We start from the raw sequence: 15,708 nt of genomic DNA, 5'->3' as shown, positions 1-15,708 counted from the left end.
TGTGGGCTTCAGTTGTCACATTTGCTAGCCTTTACACAATTGTTACTGCATGAAGGAATGATGCAAAGGTGGGCAAACAGTCCTGCACAACTTCTAATGCTACACCTAACCCCACCAACAGTGATAGGGCCCTCAGTGGCCAGGGAGTCTAGGGGCTAGATTGGTGGTTAGGGGAGCTGTAACAGGACTTGACCTCTCCTTCTCCCTGAGGTCCTGGCCCAGGGTCCTATGTTGCTCAACCCCTAAACAGGGGAGATGGATCTTTCTCCCACCTGTAAAGGGGTGTTCAGGGCTTCATTTCCTGGCCTGCATGTCCTTTTAGTTTGGGGCATAGCCCCCCACTCATCCAGTTGCCCCACAGTTGGGGCTTAGCTGTAAGTTCCCCTTGGCCAGCAAAGATTTACTTGCCTCCAGTGGCTCCATTGGCAAGCCAGTTGCTGGTCTGTGCCTTCAGGCAGCCATACCAAGAGCTCCTGCCTCATTGCTAGTCAGCCCTTGACTGAGCCAGGCTCCCATTCTTTTCTCCCCCCTCCAGGCCTGGCATTGGCTGCAGGTATAACAGGATGGGATGAGCTGAACCCACAGGTGGTCTTTAACCCCTGCTGTGCCTAGCTGCAGTCTCCCTGCTCTTTCACAAACAGCTTGGGCATCACCTAAGGTTAACGGACCTATGCAAAGACAAAGAAATGGTTATTCACTGCTCATAACTGTTTTTCAAGCCATTTTGCATATGTCCATTACACACCTCACTCCCCTACCCCAACACAGTGGAATGGGTCATCTAAGATTCCAGTTCAAAGGAACTGAAGGAGGGTGGGGCGGTGGCTCTGCTCATTTTATGCTCAGCTTGGCGTACGAGGGTCACCAGGGCACAGGTGTCGCTACGCATCTGGATATTGCTAGGGAAAAACTCAGGCATTGGTGCACCAGGCACTCACACACCTAGTGGCATGGACACACGCAACATATTTCAAAGAACAAAAGTGAGTAATTGTTTCTTATACAACGTGGACCAGCTCCCGCAGAAGCGATTGTGACTTACCTAATCGTCTGGTGGACAGAGTCAGGGCACTATCATAGGAGGTGAAGACCTGGGTACAAGTCCCTGCTCCAAGAGCAGCAATTTGAAAACAGGGCTCCCTCAACCCTGGTGAGCGCCCTACCTGCTGGGCCCTGGGCTATAATGGGATTGGGTTGTAAAGGGTGCCTCTGTCGCTGATCATTTTCTCAGGAACACGTGCCTAGCTTGGCTTCGACACCAGAGAGGGTTCACAGCTGAGCAGCCTGAGCTGAGATGCATGCTTCCCTTTAGCCCATCAGTGATGATTCCTGGTCACATGCCACCTGAGGCAGATTGCACATATGCTAAGAAGTACCTTTGGGGATCTTGCCCTAACCGCAGCCCCTTTCCTCTGCCTTTCACTACTGGCTAGCTTAGACAGCTTACCACCTCCCATGCTGGCTTCTGTGGATCCCTTTCAGGCAGGTAACACTCCCCATGCATTGTTTGGGGAGCATGGCCCCCCTTAATTCAGGATTCTACTACCCACCAGCTCACCTAGGGCGCCTTTGTGGAGCTAGCCATCTCCTGCATCACTACCTATGCAGCGTGCAGGTTATGAGCGCAGGCTCAGGTATACTAAGAACTTTCAGACCCCTGCTATATATGGTTCGAATTCAAACAGATGCTGAAGGAAAAGAATCATAGAGTTTCTAAACATGACATCTGTACACAGTTGCCATTTTACCTACCAGGAAAGCAGAAGGGAGGCAATGGTAATAGACACTGATAAGGCATCATAGACCAAACTCTTCTGTGCAGCCCACCCACAACTTTCCAAAAACAATTTCTGTTTTTTTAAAAATAGCCATCTGTGACAATTAGGGCCCAGACATCCCAAAAGGAGAAGGCGGCTGAACCTCAAAGAATAAACAGTTGAATCAACTGATTGTTCATGTTATTGTACTAAAATAGTACAAGTTAGTTTTTATATGCAAGCTTGTAATGGTCTGAACTTTAGCGTCATTAAGAGCGATATATACAGACTGTGGTTATGAATGTGTATCTATAAAATTGTGCTCAAAATTTGTCCTGCATTCACCTCCATCTCAGTGGGGTTCTGGTTAGTCAGGCAGGGAGGGGATGCTTCCCCACTCAGCTGATACTAGCTCTAAGTACTTACCCTCTACCATCGTACAACTCAGAAACAGGCAATCGATGGGCTGTTACAGTGAATGGGAAGACACTGAGCCATCCCAGCTAGAAATGCCTCACGCTGCATAACTATGAGTCACAATAGCCTGAGAGGAAAGAGGGAAAAAAGGGAGAGGGGGAAGGGCATTTGACCTGATGAATATCCAGAAACTGTCTGTCAAATGCTGGGTCTTCATTGTAGCAAGGGACATGTTAGGAAAATGGTCAGAGACAATCTGTAACGTATTAAAAAAGGGAGTTTAATCTAATTTGCCACTGTAAACCCTGAGGTTGCATCTTTATTTTTTGTGTAATTTCTCTGTTTGCTTCCCTTGCTATTTCATCTTTGAATCTGATTTTTCTCTCAAGTAATTTTATTTTTTACCCAAGCAGGTCTCTGTGCTGTAATTGGTGTGAAATGGAGGTGCCAAACTGAGCTGACAACTGGGAGGAGGTGGTTTAACACCTTTTGTGGTGACAAGTCAGAGCAGCTGGTGGTTAAAAACTGAAGGAGGACAGATATAGGGAGACTCCACAGTGGAAGGGCTACTGGAAGCCAGGATGAGACTGTTGTGGGCAGGCTATGGCTCTGAGGGGTTTAAACCACAGCTGAACAGTATAAAGGCACCTTACATTAGAGGGCAGGTTGTGACAGAACTCCTTACTGCTCGAGGCAGTCCCTAAAATAGCACAAGCTCCTAGAAGAATATGTATATACCCAACTTTGAAAAAGCACTGGGTGGAAGTCTTTGATGTTTGAAAATTGCATGGTCACAGACAGAAAAATATTTTTAAGTTTGGGAGTTTTAACTTCTCTATTGAGATACAGTGCAAAGGGATTTGTTCAGAGTGCACATTTTTAATCCTAATTAAAGGCTACTGGCTGGTGCATCTTAAATTAGCTCGTAAAAACTTAGTTAAGAAAGCTTGTGTAGTGAATATTCTTCTCCTATTACTACTACTTCCCTTTCTTTTTTATGGAGGGCATTAAAACCCTAGGAAGTAAATTGTCAACTACATTATGAAAACTTGGCACAGGTTTGTTTAAAAAGGCAGGAGCCACAAAAGTTAAAGGTCCCAATGCACCATTAACTAACAAAATCTTTTTCACATGTGTAGTATTTTCTATCCTTCCACAAAGTTAATATAAATCAAGTTACTAATAATTTTTCATACTGCACTTCCTAGGAGTTGTATTATGCTTAGTGATTTACTAATACATCTTTTCACTTAAAAATACAGATACCACACTAAACTATTACCCAAAGCAAGCACATTGTAATGAATTGAGATACCTGTTCATACATAAATGAAGTAATTTCACCCTCTGAGCCAGTCACTATTTAGTTATCCTTTTATGCACATAAAAATTGCTCACCTGAGCAGATAGAAGATGGCAACTTATCTGGCAGGGTGACTCTTAAGATGTGGCAGCCAGTTTCTTTTCTCAAAAGAAGGGAAAGTTAGCTAGAGGAGCTAAGTTCTTTAATGGGAAATTCTGCAGAAGCCAGCCACGACTATACTTAGCACATGGCAATAAGTTCAAATACAAACTAGCACCTTCCTAAGCAGCAACAGCACAAATCTAATTTACGCTGAAATTGGTAGCTTACTAACCTGCATTGTTTTGTTTTAAAGAAAACCTCTTGTAGTTTCTCCGAACCAAGCCCCCTACTTCCAAAAAAGCCTTACCTTACACATGTACGAGTTGGGATCTTCCCTAGATCACTTCTGTTTTTTAAAAAAATTGTTTCAGTCACAGACAAATAACCGTCACTTTAAAGTCTAAGGGCATGGCTAAACTTCAAAGTGCTGTCGTGGGAGCGCTCCCGGAGCAGCGCTTTGAAGTGTGAGTGTGGTCACGCGTGAGTGCTGGGAAGAGAGCTCTCCCAGCACTCCTGGTAATCCACCTCCACGAGGGGATTAGCTTCGCGCTGCCCAGCACTCAGAGCCTGTTTACACTAGTGCTTTAAAGCACTCTGACTTGCTGCCTTCAAGGGGGTGATTTTTCACACCCCTGAGCCAGCAAGTTAGAGCAAAATGTAAGTGTGGCCAAGCCCTTAGGCTTTGATCTTGCTCCTACTGCTATTAAACGCTCATGATCAAGCCTTTGGAGCACCAGGTTTATAGGAAAGGATGTGGACTCAAATCAGATTTTCTAGATGAGGTAGAATGTATTTTTCTTACAAACTCTCTTGCAGTGGTGTCCTCTCCTTCCCCCGCCTCCTTTTGAAGAACTAGAAGATCTAGGTCTTTATTTCTGTTTTGCTTAGACATATGACTATTTTGAATCCACATTATTAATTTTTCATGTCAAGTTATCATGCTGAATGTTAATGAAACATTACAAACTCTCAAAGTCTAGTTTTTAAAAATAACCATTCATATGCACACACCTTAAAAAAAAAAGTTAAAAAGTTGGTTTATTTGAAAACTGTGAAATCAAAGGCCAAATAGATAAAATGTTTAACATTGTCCCTGGCCAGTGTACAATAAAGAAAACTGGTAAAACTAGATTGTTTCCTCCACCACCATGGCAAGAATCAACTCTTAATATCACTTCTTAGTTCTCTCCCAATAAGAAACATTATTTGTAATATATAAACAGTACCTTAAACCACTCATCTTAAGCTGTCTTGTAGATCTATATTGTCAAATCTGTAGTATAACTCCACTGATATGGTGTTACACCAGAGATGAATCTTGCCTATCGTATATAGAGCCTGCTCACATTCTTTTTCCAAGTATTTTTTTAAATCCCCTTAAGCTCTCCAGACTAATTCACAAACTAAACTCAGCCAAATCACAAGTCAGATTAGATATTACAGGATCCTTTTAGGATACAGCATCATTTTTTTCTTATTGTTTTTAGGTCCTGTTGATCTATCCTCCCCGCACACTCCCAAAAATATAATAATCCCTTACAGGATTTTTGTTCAGTGTTCGTATTACATGACTAGTTTCAGTTTTATTGTGGATTTTCTTTTTGTATTTTACAATGTAAACAAAAATTAATGGAATGGTAAGTATATGAGAACACTTCACCATTTTTTCAAAAATAGGAAAATACCACACTTTTAATCGAAAACACAGATATTTTAAAGTTTGTAGAAGCTCAAATAGGAAGGCAGCAAGCTTTTCCTTTGATAGTTATGGTTACAATAAGTCATGCCCTGTTATACAACTGCTTGAAATGTTCAATGTAAAGTTACTTGTACATGCAATTTAAAAAACACAAAACTCTCTGATATGGGATGAAAATTGGTTGACTAGGAAAAGACTGACTTTATTACCTAAATTAATCACAATGAGCACATTATTCTTCTTTCCTTTGTTTAAAGGCAGGACAAGTTCAGTGGTAGGACAGACCACTTGTAATATTCACTTTGAATGGCCTCTGTTACTGGCCTTGTTTGGCATAAAGTAATTTTAGTGATTTTTGGAAGTGCCAAACTGACAATTGGATTAAAACCAAAGCCCCCCATTTATACAGATAGCAGGTATAGCAATGAACTGGTAATGCAAGTGACCACAAAATCACATCCCTAATTCACTTTAAAGGTAGTTTAATCAAACCCACTCAACCCTTTGACTCTCAATTACCAATGATGGCAGTTCTGGAGGTACTTTTTGTGGTGTAGACACTTGTTCACTAGAAACTAGTTTGAGACCAATTTATTTCATAGAAACCATTAACTATCTGTCAGATGGCAAGAATGTGTACTCATCACATATGGAAGTCCCATTTGAATCAACGACATATAGGCGAAAGGTGCCATATTACCATTCCATCCACTCCTAGCTTTAGCTGCTTTCTGACTGTTATAAAAAGGAGAGTGGTTTAAGCTAAATTTCTCATTGGTTATTAAAAGGGGCGTGTGTTCACTCAATATCCTAACCAACACGCATTAGAGTCAGCATAGACACATTCCCATTGACTTCAGTGATGCTTGGACTGAGATTTCTACAGGTAAGGAAAGATATGTGAATAAAAGTCACATTATGTCAAGATGCATCAAAGTAATTTAGTAATTCTCTAAAACTACTTCACTGTTTGCAATTAAGTGGTCAACAGGCTTTGAAATTGTACAAATTTAGCAACTGGAAAGTGTCCCATATCTACAAAGTGACAGTAAACAATCCCTTTGAATTAAAGAGAGTTAATTTTTAATGGGATAAAATCACAGCCAGTGTAAATCACCTAATTCCAGTAGTTTAAGAGGAACCTGCCTCCCTCCCAAAAATATAGAGATGTTTAGCTACTGTGCATCACTGGAACTGGCACATGTACTCTTCTTTTGAGGAAAAAATTGCTGCATACATTTTATTATTGCTAAAATAAACCTAGCTTTTTTGGGTAGGTTACGAGGAGGAAGTTAAGTACCACAATCATTTTCTTTAGAGGATAAAAGACAAAAATAAAATTAGGAGTTTAAAGAAATTTAAACCAATACTTTAATTCGTTCTGTTCTTATTTAGTTTGTCTTGATATTTTAACCAACATTATAGCGCCCCCCCCCTTTTTTTTTTTTTCAGGGAGAGGTTGACATTGCTGACAAAAAATAAACTGTAAATCAGGAAAGACAATACATGTGGTATAAAAGCCTAATGGAGTGGGGCAGGGAGGGAAAAACCTACTCCACAAAAGAAAAATAAAGCTAAAACAAATTCCGGAGCTGAAAATTTGAAGGATCTACCTTCCTCAGATCTACGATCACTGTTGCTTTTTTCCAATAACAAAGTCAGATTTGAATGAGACTTTGTGTTCTACTGTAACCCTGCAAAGGTCAGTTTCGAAGTTAAAAGAAATTAAACCACTGTAATAAATTGCTAAACTGAGAAGTATGCAATTATGATTCTTTTTAAAACTATAAAGCATTTTTACAGATCCTGCAGTTTATATTTTAAACTCAAACTGTGCTTTACATTTTTAAGTTCAGACATACTGAAACCCAGAAGCACAGAGGGTTGGCGATTTTTTATCGCCTTTAGGCACACATGTCGTTTTTTCCCAAAAAATGATGCAACATCCATTTTCCATACGCATAGCATTGAGGACAGTAATTCCATCTCCTTTTTTGTAGGATACGGCCTCTTGTGAAAGTAATCTGCCAAAAACTGTTTTCGAGCTTCATATGAACTGTGTTCGTACTGTTTAGGATCTAATGCTAGAATATGGAGGTCCTCACTTGAAGGAGGTCCTTTCATCTCAGTCCTGCTTTCAACCTTTTGTCGCTTGACAGGCACTACCCCTACATTCACATCTTTATCTGGAGCTAGAGCTGTGCCGGTATTTAAGGACTGAGGCTGCTGTTCTTTATTCCTTTGGTCCTCTGCAATAGAGCATAGATCAGATTGTTTTCTTTTAGCAGACTGAGAGACAGAATCATGCTTTTCACCATTCACAAATGATAGCTCTTTCTTCTCACTGCGCTCAAGTGGCACTTTCATACTTGAGTTGCTGTCTTTGGGAGCACTTCTGCAGCGGAGCAAATGCACAGCAATAGCTGTCAAAGTCATATTTCCAGTGTACACCCCACAGCAATGGATGCACTTGAAAGCAGGAGACTTTAAAATTGTGTGTACAGTTGGCATGATATGATGCCTCTCTTTCAAATGCATTTCATAGGCTTCTTTGCTAATGAAAGTACCAAAACAAAAGGGGCATGTAAATACTTTTTTGCTGCACATACTGTCCACTTCAGCTGTCTGATGCTTCACTTTGATGTAGACAGGTACGAGGGTCCTCGAGTTTACCCCTGCAAGTACTGCCAAGTATACTTCCTTTTCACCAAGTTCTTCTTTTGGTAACATTGTACTGAAATCAAAATGTGGAAATATAAGGTCACCGTCAGCATCATTATCTAGCTGAAATCCTCTGTTGCTGTAGTCTTCATGTAACTTCTTCCTTCCATTATGCACAGTCTTATTATGTTCCACAAGGCTTTTTAGATCATGGAAAGTATATGTACAGAACAAACAAGCTAAGCCATGCATCAGAAGATGTTTTATAAGTTCTTCCTCACACAGGAAACATTTACAAGAGAAACACCGGACAGTCTTCTCTTTCATCCACCTCAGAAAGGGTGCACATACTGCAAGCTTGTCAGGTTCAAGGGTTTCCTCTGTTTTTACTGCATTGTGCTTATGAGCCACTTCCATGTGGACCTGATAGACATTTGATGGGAAGAGCTCATTGCATACAGGGCACGTCTTCCATTGCTTAGCCTGTTTGAGGGCTTGGCTTGTTTCAGGAGCAGATGGAGAAGCCTGTGCAGACATATTGTGGGAAGAAGTCACAACAACAGGAGGAGACGGTGCACTAGCTGGAGAGCGAGATATCTGAGTTACTGTGCCAGACTGCATTAGCTGAATGGGCATTTGCGGTGGTGTAACAGTTGCTACCCCGCCACCAGGTGGTACAGGCAAAGTAACTGAAACTGGTGCAAGGGTATATGTAGGTATGCCATTAACCTGCTTACCAGTTGGAATTAACTGTCTAAGTATAGGTCCTGCAGTCAGGAAAGTGGTATTTTGAGAAACTCCAGGTCTGATGGGCTGATTTACAGGGAGAACCCCTGAGGTAACAGGTTGATTAAGTTGGAGAATCCCAGGTCTGACAGGCTGTCTTACAGGAAGAACCTCTGATGCAACAGGCTGATTAAGCTGGAGAACTCCTGAGGTAACAGTCTGGGGCATAGGAAGAACCCCAGGACCAATGGGTCGATTCATATTCCCAACAGGTCGATTTATAGGGAGAACCCCAGGTGCAAGAGGTCTAGTTACTGGGAGAACTCCAGGCCCAACATGACTATTTACAGGACCAACAGGATGAGCTACTGGTAGAGCCCCAGGTGCAACCAGACTATTTATGGTCCCAATAGGCTGATTAACAGGAAGAAGACCAGGCCTGACAGGTTGACTAAGTGGAAGAACCCCAGGAGCAACAGGTCTATTTATGGTCCCAACAGGCTGAGAAAGGGGAAGAACCCCAGGCCTGACAGGCTGATTAAGAGGGACCCTATGGGAAACAAAAACAGGTTGTGGAACTGGTGGCTGAAGATTAACATTCTGACCTACTGGGAGCGGACTGGATACAAGAGTAACATGTGGTGGAGTAACAACTGGAGCAGGAGACGTATGTGTAAGGCTACCAGAGACATTTGAAACAGTCAGAGGTCTAACTGTGTTTTGAACTGCTTTTCCCTGTACCATGGTTTGGTTCTGATTATTCTGAGGAAATGCAAGTTGAATGCAAGTTGGAGTAGTAACTGAGCTTGATGGAGCAGTGGTGGGCATTAAAGATGGAGCTGCTATAGTTGTGGGAGGCTTGGGAGCAATATGCATTTGCTTCACAAGTCCTGGTTTCTTAATATGTTCTGAAATCACAGATCTAAGTTTATTCTCCAGATCTCTGTGCATATCAGATGTTAAGACATGATACATTAAAGAATCTTGGCTGTTTGCAGAAGCATTACATTTTTTACAGTAGTGCTCAATAAAATTCTCTTCATTTTCATCTGGTCTCTGGCCAAAATATGTGCTTATTAAATTTTGAAAATGGTTCATCAGCACATGTTTCTTCATATTGTAGTACAGTGTGTCTGCAAAGTGACATTTTAGACATGTGAAGTTTATAATGTCACTCCTGAATTGTTTCATGCCACCCAAAATGCTCACTGTATAGTTCTGTATTTTCCTATTAGAAGAGTGAAACATCCGGATGTGTTTTCCCACTATTTTTGAATCAGAAGCAAATGCACATTTTGGGCAAGGAACCACCAGCTCTTGGTCCATTTCATCTTCATGGTAACGGTGCAAATGATTCTTGAACGAAGTAAGAAATTTTGAGGAGAACTTGCATAGGCTACAGCAATACGGCTTTGTTCTGTATCTCTGCAAATAAATAAAAAAAGTTCACACAGCACCTTGTCAAAAAACACACCAGGATTCTATAAACTGCAAGTTTATGTCATGGTCCAAAGAAAATGCCACCAACAGAAGTGTACCTCCAAGAAACAGGTTCAGACAACTTTACAAAGACATATGTAAAGATGACATGCGTGAGAAAACAAATTATTTGGATTTGTGCCCTTTTATGCTTCTTTATAATGTATAAAGAAGGCCTGAATGGATCTTTCCCTTTCTCTGATTTTTAAAAAAATTAGAAACTCCAGTTCCTTAAGGACTCTGGGCCATCAAAGAGACTGGAACAATTAAGACAACACAATACACAAGAAATGAAACCTGGGAAATCAAGAGGGAAGGGACTTTTCATTCAGACTGTTTAAAGCTTTACTTGTATGAACTAAACGCACCCCACACACTCTAAGAAAAAAACTTAAAGATTCCAACACCTCGTCCTTCAACAAATGGGTGAGAAAAAGCTCAAACCACTTTTCAAAACCCCTAATCCAACCAAGTCTTTCAGCAAAACTAGGAAATACCAGACATTTAATATTCATAAGGGTAAAAACAAGCCAAGAAAATGTTAAGGGGCGGGGGGTGGGGAGGAGAGAACGGGGAGAGAAGAAAAAAAAATTGCTAAACCTTTCAGACCTCCTTTAAACATAAGAAAAGAGCAATAAAAATATACAAACCCATTTGTTTTCCTTTGTAGTTCACTTTTAGAATACCACTTGTATTACACAGCCCCTCTCCTCATACCAATATTTAATTCACAAAGCATTTTTACCTCTAAATATTTTCAAATAATTTTTTGTAAAATGCACATTTAAACTATCATTCTTCTCTAATTTCACCCTAACTAAAATAAAATTCAAAGTTCATTCCCTCTCCAACAAGAATCATTGCATTTGTTTTCTCCATCAATGGCACTTCAGCTGAAAACTGTTAGTTTTCCACTCTGAATTCTCACTGATCAGTTAAGTTACTCTTCATTCCCACATGGAGTAAATACCGTTATAGGTCTCTGAAAGACTATAAGAGACACTTCAGTCACATACACCTCTACCCCAATATAACGTGATCCAATATAACACGAATTTGGATATAACGCAGTAAAGCAAAAATGGTTTTCTGTCTCGTCTACCACATTGGTTCTCAAACTGAACCAGGTCGCGACCTGGTTATGTGGGGGGTTGTGAGCCCCAAACCCAGCGTGTGCCTGCAAGTTGCGAGCCCCGACCGCGATGCATAGCTGCGAACCCTGACCCCGGTGAGCCCCAACCCCGGTAGGCATGTGTAGCTGTGAGCCCTGACCCCAGGGCATGGCTGCGAGCCCCGACCCTGGCCTTCATGTGAAGGACGACATCAGATGCACCCTTTCTAAAGCACCAAGAATAAAAACTTCTTGTGTCAAATACTGTATTAATAATGGAAATACTCTATGCCAAAGGAAGTACGATATAACGCAGTTTCACCTATAACGCGGTAAGATTTTTTGGCTCCCAAGAACCGTGTTATATTGGGGTAGAGTTGTATTTTCATTTTTCTAGCTTTTGACACTGGGTCTCATGTGAGTTGTCCTGTAGTTCCTAAGGAATGAGCATTCGTTGCTCCAAGAACTACAGAGCTTCCAGGCAGAGTCAATGTCATTAAGTTTGCATTCATAAAGCATCCTAAGGTAACTTCTCAGCTCGGAGAACCTTTACAACAAGACTAATAGGATGGACAGGCAGTCTTGGCCTCCCAAGAGGAGGTGCTGCTGATCCCCACGTAAAAGAAAAAAAATGGGGAATGTTCTGTAGTATTTTTCTGAATGATATGCCTGGCAGTAACTGACATAAATTGAGATTGTAGCCAGTGGGTGCAGAAAGGTTAAAATACTCCTAGGGCAAATCAGGAGACATGAGATGTTCTGGTCACGTAACTGTCTCTCGGGTGGAATGAATAGGTCGTTAAAGGACTGGCTGAAAGTGACCCATATCAATGGAGGAGCTAGAAAGGCAAAGGGAACCCCAATGTTTGCGAAACTCACACCTAGCAAACAGCCAAAAGGAAGGAGATTTCCCCCCCACCACCACCTCTCTGCAGACAAGCAGAGCTGAGACCCCAAGCTGAAGAACAAAGGGAAAAGATGTCAGGTGGCTGTGTTTAACAGCTGGCCTTTAGAGAAACACAGGAGCTCTGACCTGGGACTGACAGACAATGAGACAGAAACAAAGGAAACCAAGAGAGTTCCGGGAGCAGCATGACTCAAGGCAGTAGAGATTATGTTTTTAAATCTTTGTTTCTGTATGCTAACCTGAGGACTTTCAGATTCTTTATGCCAGATGGCTAATAAATTGTTACCTTGTTTTGAAAAGGCTTCCTGGTGTGATTGCAAATACTTGCTGAGGTGCACTGATCTCTGAAGAGGACAAAAGAATTTGAACAGGAGTCTGTCTCAGCTCAACTTGCTGGAGAGAGCTCACCCTCAGTGAGGAGCACTGCTGGAGCTGAGGCTCAGTCTGGGAGGCACTAAGTCTGCATTACTTACTTTAAAAGAAGAATGTAATCCCTTGAGAGTCTGGCACATTTAAGGGGTACCTTCAAGGGACTGTTTAAAAGCTGGGGCATAGCACAAATCCTCACCACAACATGGCTGGGGATTAGATTCATCAGTTTGCAGCCTGTGAAGATGAACTCAAGCAGGGAGTAGGAGTTAGAATGAATTAATCTGTATGGCTGCTCCTCCCCTGTTTGACAGCTGATCTCCAGAGAGCAGGGAATGTTGCCTTACACAAAGCAGATTCTCACATTAATAGCCATGCCAAGTATTGCCTGATCTCAAAAATTCTGTTTTTTAGGGTATATCACTGTAAAGTGAATGATGTATCAATGCCAGATGGCATCAAGTAACTTGACTCCCCATCCACTTCAGAAAGTGGAAAAAAACTTATGCTAATCATCTTCTTAGGGCAGTTGAGAGAGGCCAAGAAGTCTTTGATGACAGTGACTGGTTGGTTAAGAAGTTTTCAATATCAAACTTTTAAGCCTTTCAAGCCCAAAGATGGCCTCCATCAGGCTCCTCAACCATCTGGCAGAGTATGGGACCAGGATTAAAGGCTGAAGACCTGACAAAGTTCTCACAGTTGGAGTGGTGTTAGAGATCTGCCTCCACCTTAAGTAGTAAACTACCCTCCCCACCCCACTGTAGAACACTCTGACAACTACTGCTTCCACATTACTTTGACAACCAGACTAATCTGTACCTGGCCAAGCTCTTATTTAGGCATACTATGTCTACATTCCTCTCCCTTGTAGCTGAACATCTTCCACCCCTTCCCTCACAGATATGCATCTGGCATCAATAATCTATGCCTCTCTCTCCCATAGGTTTAACTACAATGATAAGATGAGCCTGGGATTGATTTAGAAAGTCACCCAAAAGCTCTTGCAAGCATATAATGTAATTTCCCCCTTGAGAGGTATTGGGCAGTAATATACTGACACCTTGCTCTACTCTCTGCATTGGTGCCAGTTCACTTTCAGATGAAATTCAAGGTGCTGGATGCAACTCCAACCTTTATCTGATCATCCTGACACAATGCAGTTCAGTGACTCTTTACAACACGCACCAATAAATCTAGATTTTAAGTGTACACCAAAAGTAAACATTAAAATGTACCAGGGTTTAGGGAATCCCCTGGCTACCTCTCTACCACTGGCTCCCCAATTTCATTTATTAGATGCCTACCTTCTCCAAAAGATGGCCTGGGAAGTAGGTACCCTACTCTTTGCTGTAACAGCATTTCCCAACAGTTACTGTTTTCCATTTTTTCTTGCTTCACTTTTTTCTGTTTTCCATTTTTGTATGTTTGTTTTCCTTATTCAGTCTTGTTCTGGTGAGGAGAAGAAACTGGCAAAAATCAAACCACAACAGAAGAGGCCACATGTTTGGGCTGGAAGCGTCCACTGGCAAAAGGGTTTCATGAAGCACTGCCCCTTTCCTCTTCCACATTGATCCTCTCCTTCCTAAACTTGTTCAAACACCTCTTAGGTAAGGCGATACCATTCTACAATACTGAGTAGAATGTTTCAGAGGCTGTCTCATTTGCTAGCCTCCTCCATTCCCCACACCAACCTGCGTGTGAGATGGGGAAGGGAGGGTGGTAGTAAAACTGCCATTGTTAGCACCAACAATCTCGAAGGGAGGTAAGGGGAAAACTGGTGGAGAAAGTATTCCAGCCTGGAAGTGGCTAATGCATGGATCATTCAGGACCTCTGACAAGAAAGGGGACAGTCCAATGAGCCAAGGAGATAGAAAGGGAGAATCATTTCTCTCCACTTTTGCTACCTCGACATCCAAGCTCAAGAAGTCCAGTAGGACACCATGACTTTGACTCGATGATATAAGAACAAGTGTTTTTGATGAAAGAAGAGGTCACTGGTTTGCTAATTCTGCAGAACACTTCCCCCTTCTCTCCAGCATCAGTTTGGTCTTCCCGAGGTTCAGTCTGACCCAGCTCCTTTTCATCCAGAAGCCAATTTCTCAAAGGCTTGGTGACACTGAGCATGTATGCTGAAAAGTAGATGTAAAGTGGGGTGGCCGTGTACTGCTGACAGCAGAGTTCATTGTATCTCAGTTTCCTACAAGAGGTATCATGTTGATACTGATAGTCTCCCATGCTTAAGAAAGATTTACTCAGGACTGGAACAGATGCAGAGAAGGGCTACTAGGATGATCGGAAGAGTGGAGAAGATACCTCACGAGAGAAGACTTAAGGAGCTTGACTTGTTTAGCCTAACAAAATGAATGCTGAGGGAAGATATGATTGCTCTCTATAAATATATCAAAGGGATAACCACCAGGTTAAGGGGAAATGTTGGCACAAAAGCAAATGGACATCAACAAATTTTGGCTTGAAATTGGACTAAATGTTTCTAACCATCAGAAGAATGCAGTTCTGGAACAGCTTTCCAAGGAGAAAGTGGGGTCAAAAAACAACTTGTTTCAAGACTGAGCTTGATAAAGTTTTGGAGGAGAAGGCATAATGAAGTTGCCTACAAGGGCATATGGCCCATTTGTGACTGTTATTAGCAAATATCTCCTACGGTGAGAAATGGGACACTAGACGGAGCTACTACAAAAATCCTTTCCCAGATATGACTGGTGGGTCTCACCCAAATGCTCAGGGTCTGATCACCATATTTGGGGTCAGTCTGCCATTCTGACCTGGTGAAGAATTTCTTAGACTCTGGGGGCCTTTTGCCTTCCTCTCAGAGTGAGGCTCAGGTCACTTGTTGATTTGAACTAGAGTAAGTGATGGATTCTCTGTAACTTGAAGTCTTTAAATCATGATTTGAGGACTTCAGTAAGTGAGCCGGAAGTTATGGACCTATTATAGAAGTGGGTGGGTGAGGTTCTGTGGCTTGTGATGTGCAGGAGGTTAGACTAGATGATCATGATGGTCCCTTTTTGCCTTAGAGATTATAAAAGTCTCAAGAGCATGGATACCTGTAGAACCTCACCCGCAAGGTCTCTTGGGAAAGGGCAGCTGTCAATCACTACCCCAAGCTCCCTTTGAAAGGAATCACTGAAGCCACTGTAGTGCTGCACTATCAGCTCC

At 42.0% G+C, this 15,708-nt stretch overlaps 1 protein-coding gene across 4 annotated transcripts in view; it reads right to left on the bottom strand.

Annotated features, from left to right (window-relative positions):
* Positions 1 to 4,591: 4,591 nt before the first annotated feature.
* Positions 4,592 to 15,708, bottom strand: part of ADNP2 (ADNP homeobox 2) — a 31,707-nt gene continuing 20,590 nt past the window's right edge. For 3 of the 4 annotated variants that reach the window (XM_075125347.1, XM_048840031.2, XM_075125348.1), the window contains one exon: positions 4,592 to 10,090. In XM_075125347.1, the coding sequence (XP_074981448.1) occupies positions 7,076 to 10,090 (3,015 nt within the window). In that variant the 3' untranslated portion in view covers positions 4,592 to 7,075. Of the gene's footprint in view, positions 10,091 to 13,835; positions 13,981 to 15,708 lie in introns of all 4 variants that reach the window. The other variant, XM_048840035.2, reaches the window with a different exon arrangement.

This window comes from Caretta caretta, chromosome 2 (genome assembly GCF_965140235.1).
Source record: "Caretta caretta isolate rCarCar2 chromosome 2, rCarCar1.hap1, whole genome shotgun sequence".
In the NCBI taxonomy this organism is placed as follows: domain Eukaryota; kingdom Metazoa; phylum Chordata; order Testudines; family Cheloniidae; genus Caretta; species Caretta caretta.
This window is presented reverse-complemented; position numbering and strand designations above follow the sequence as displayed.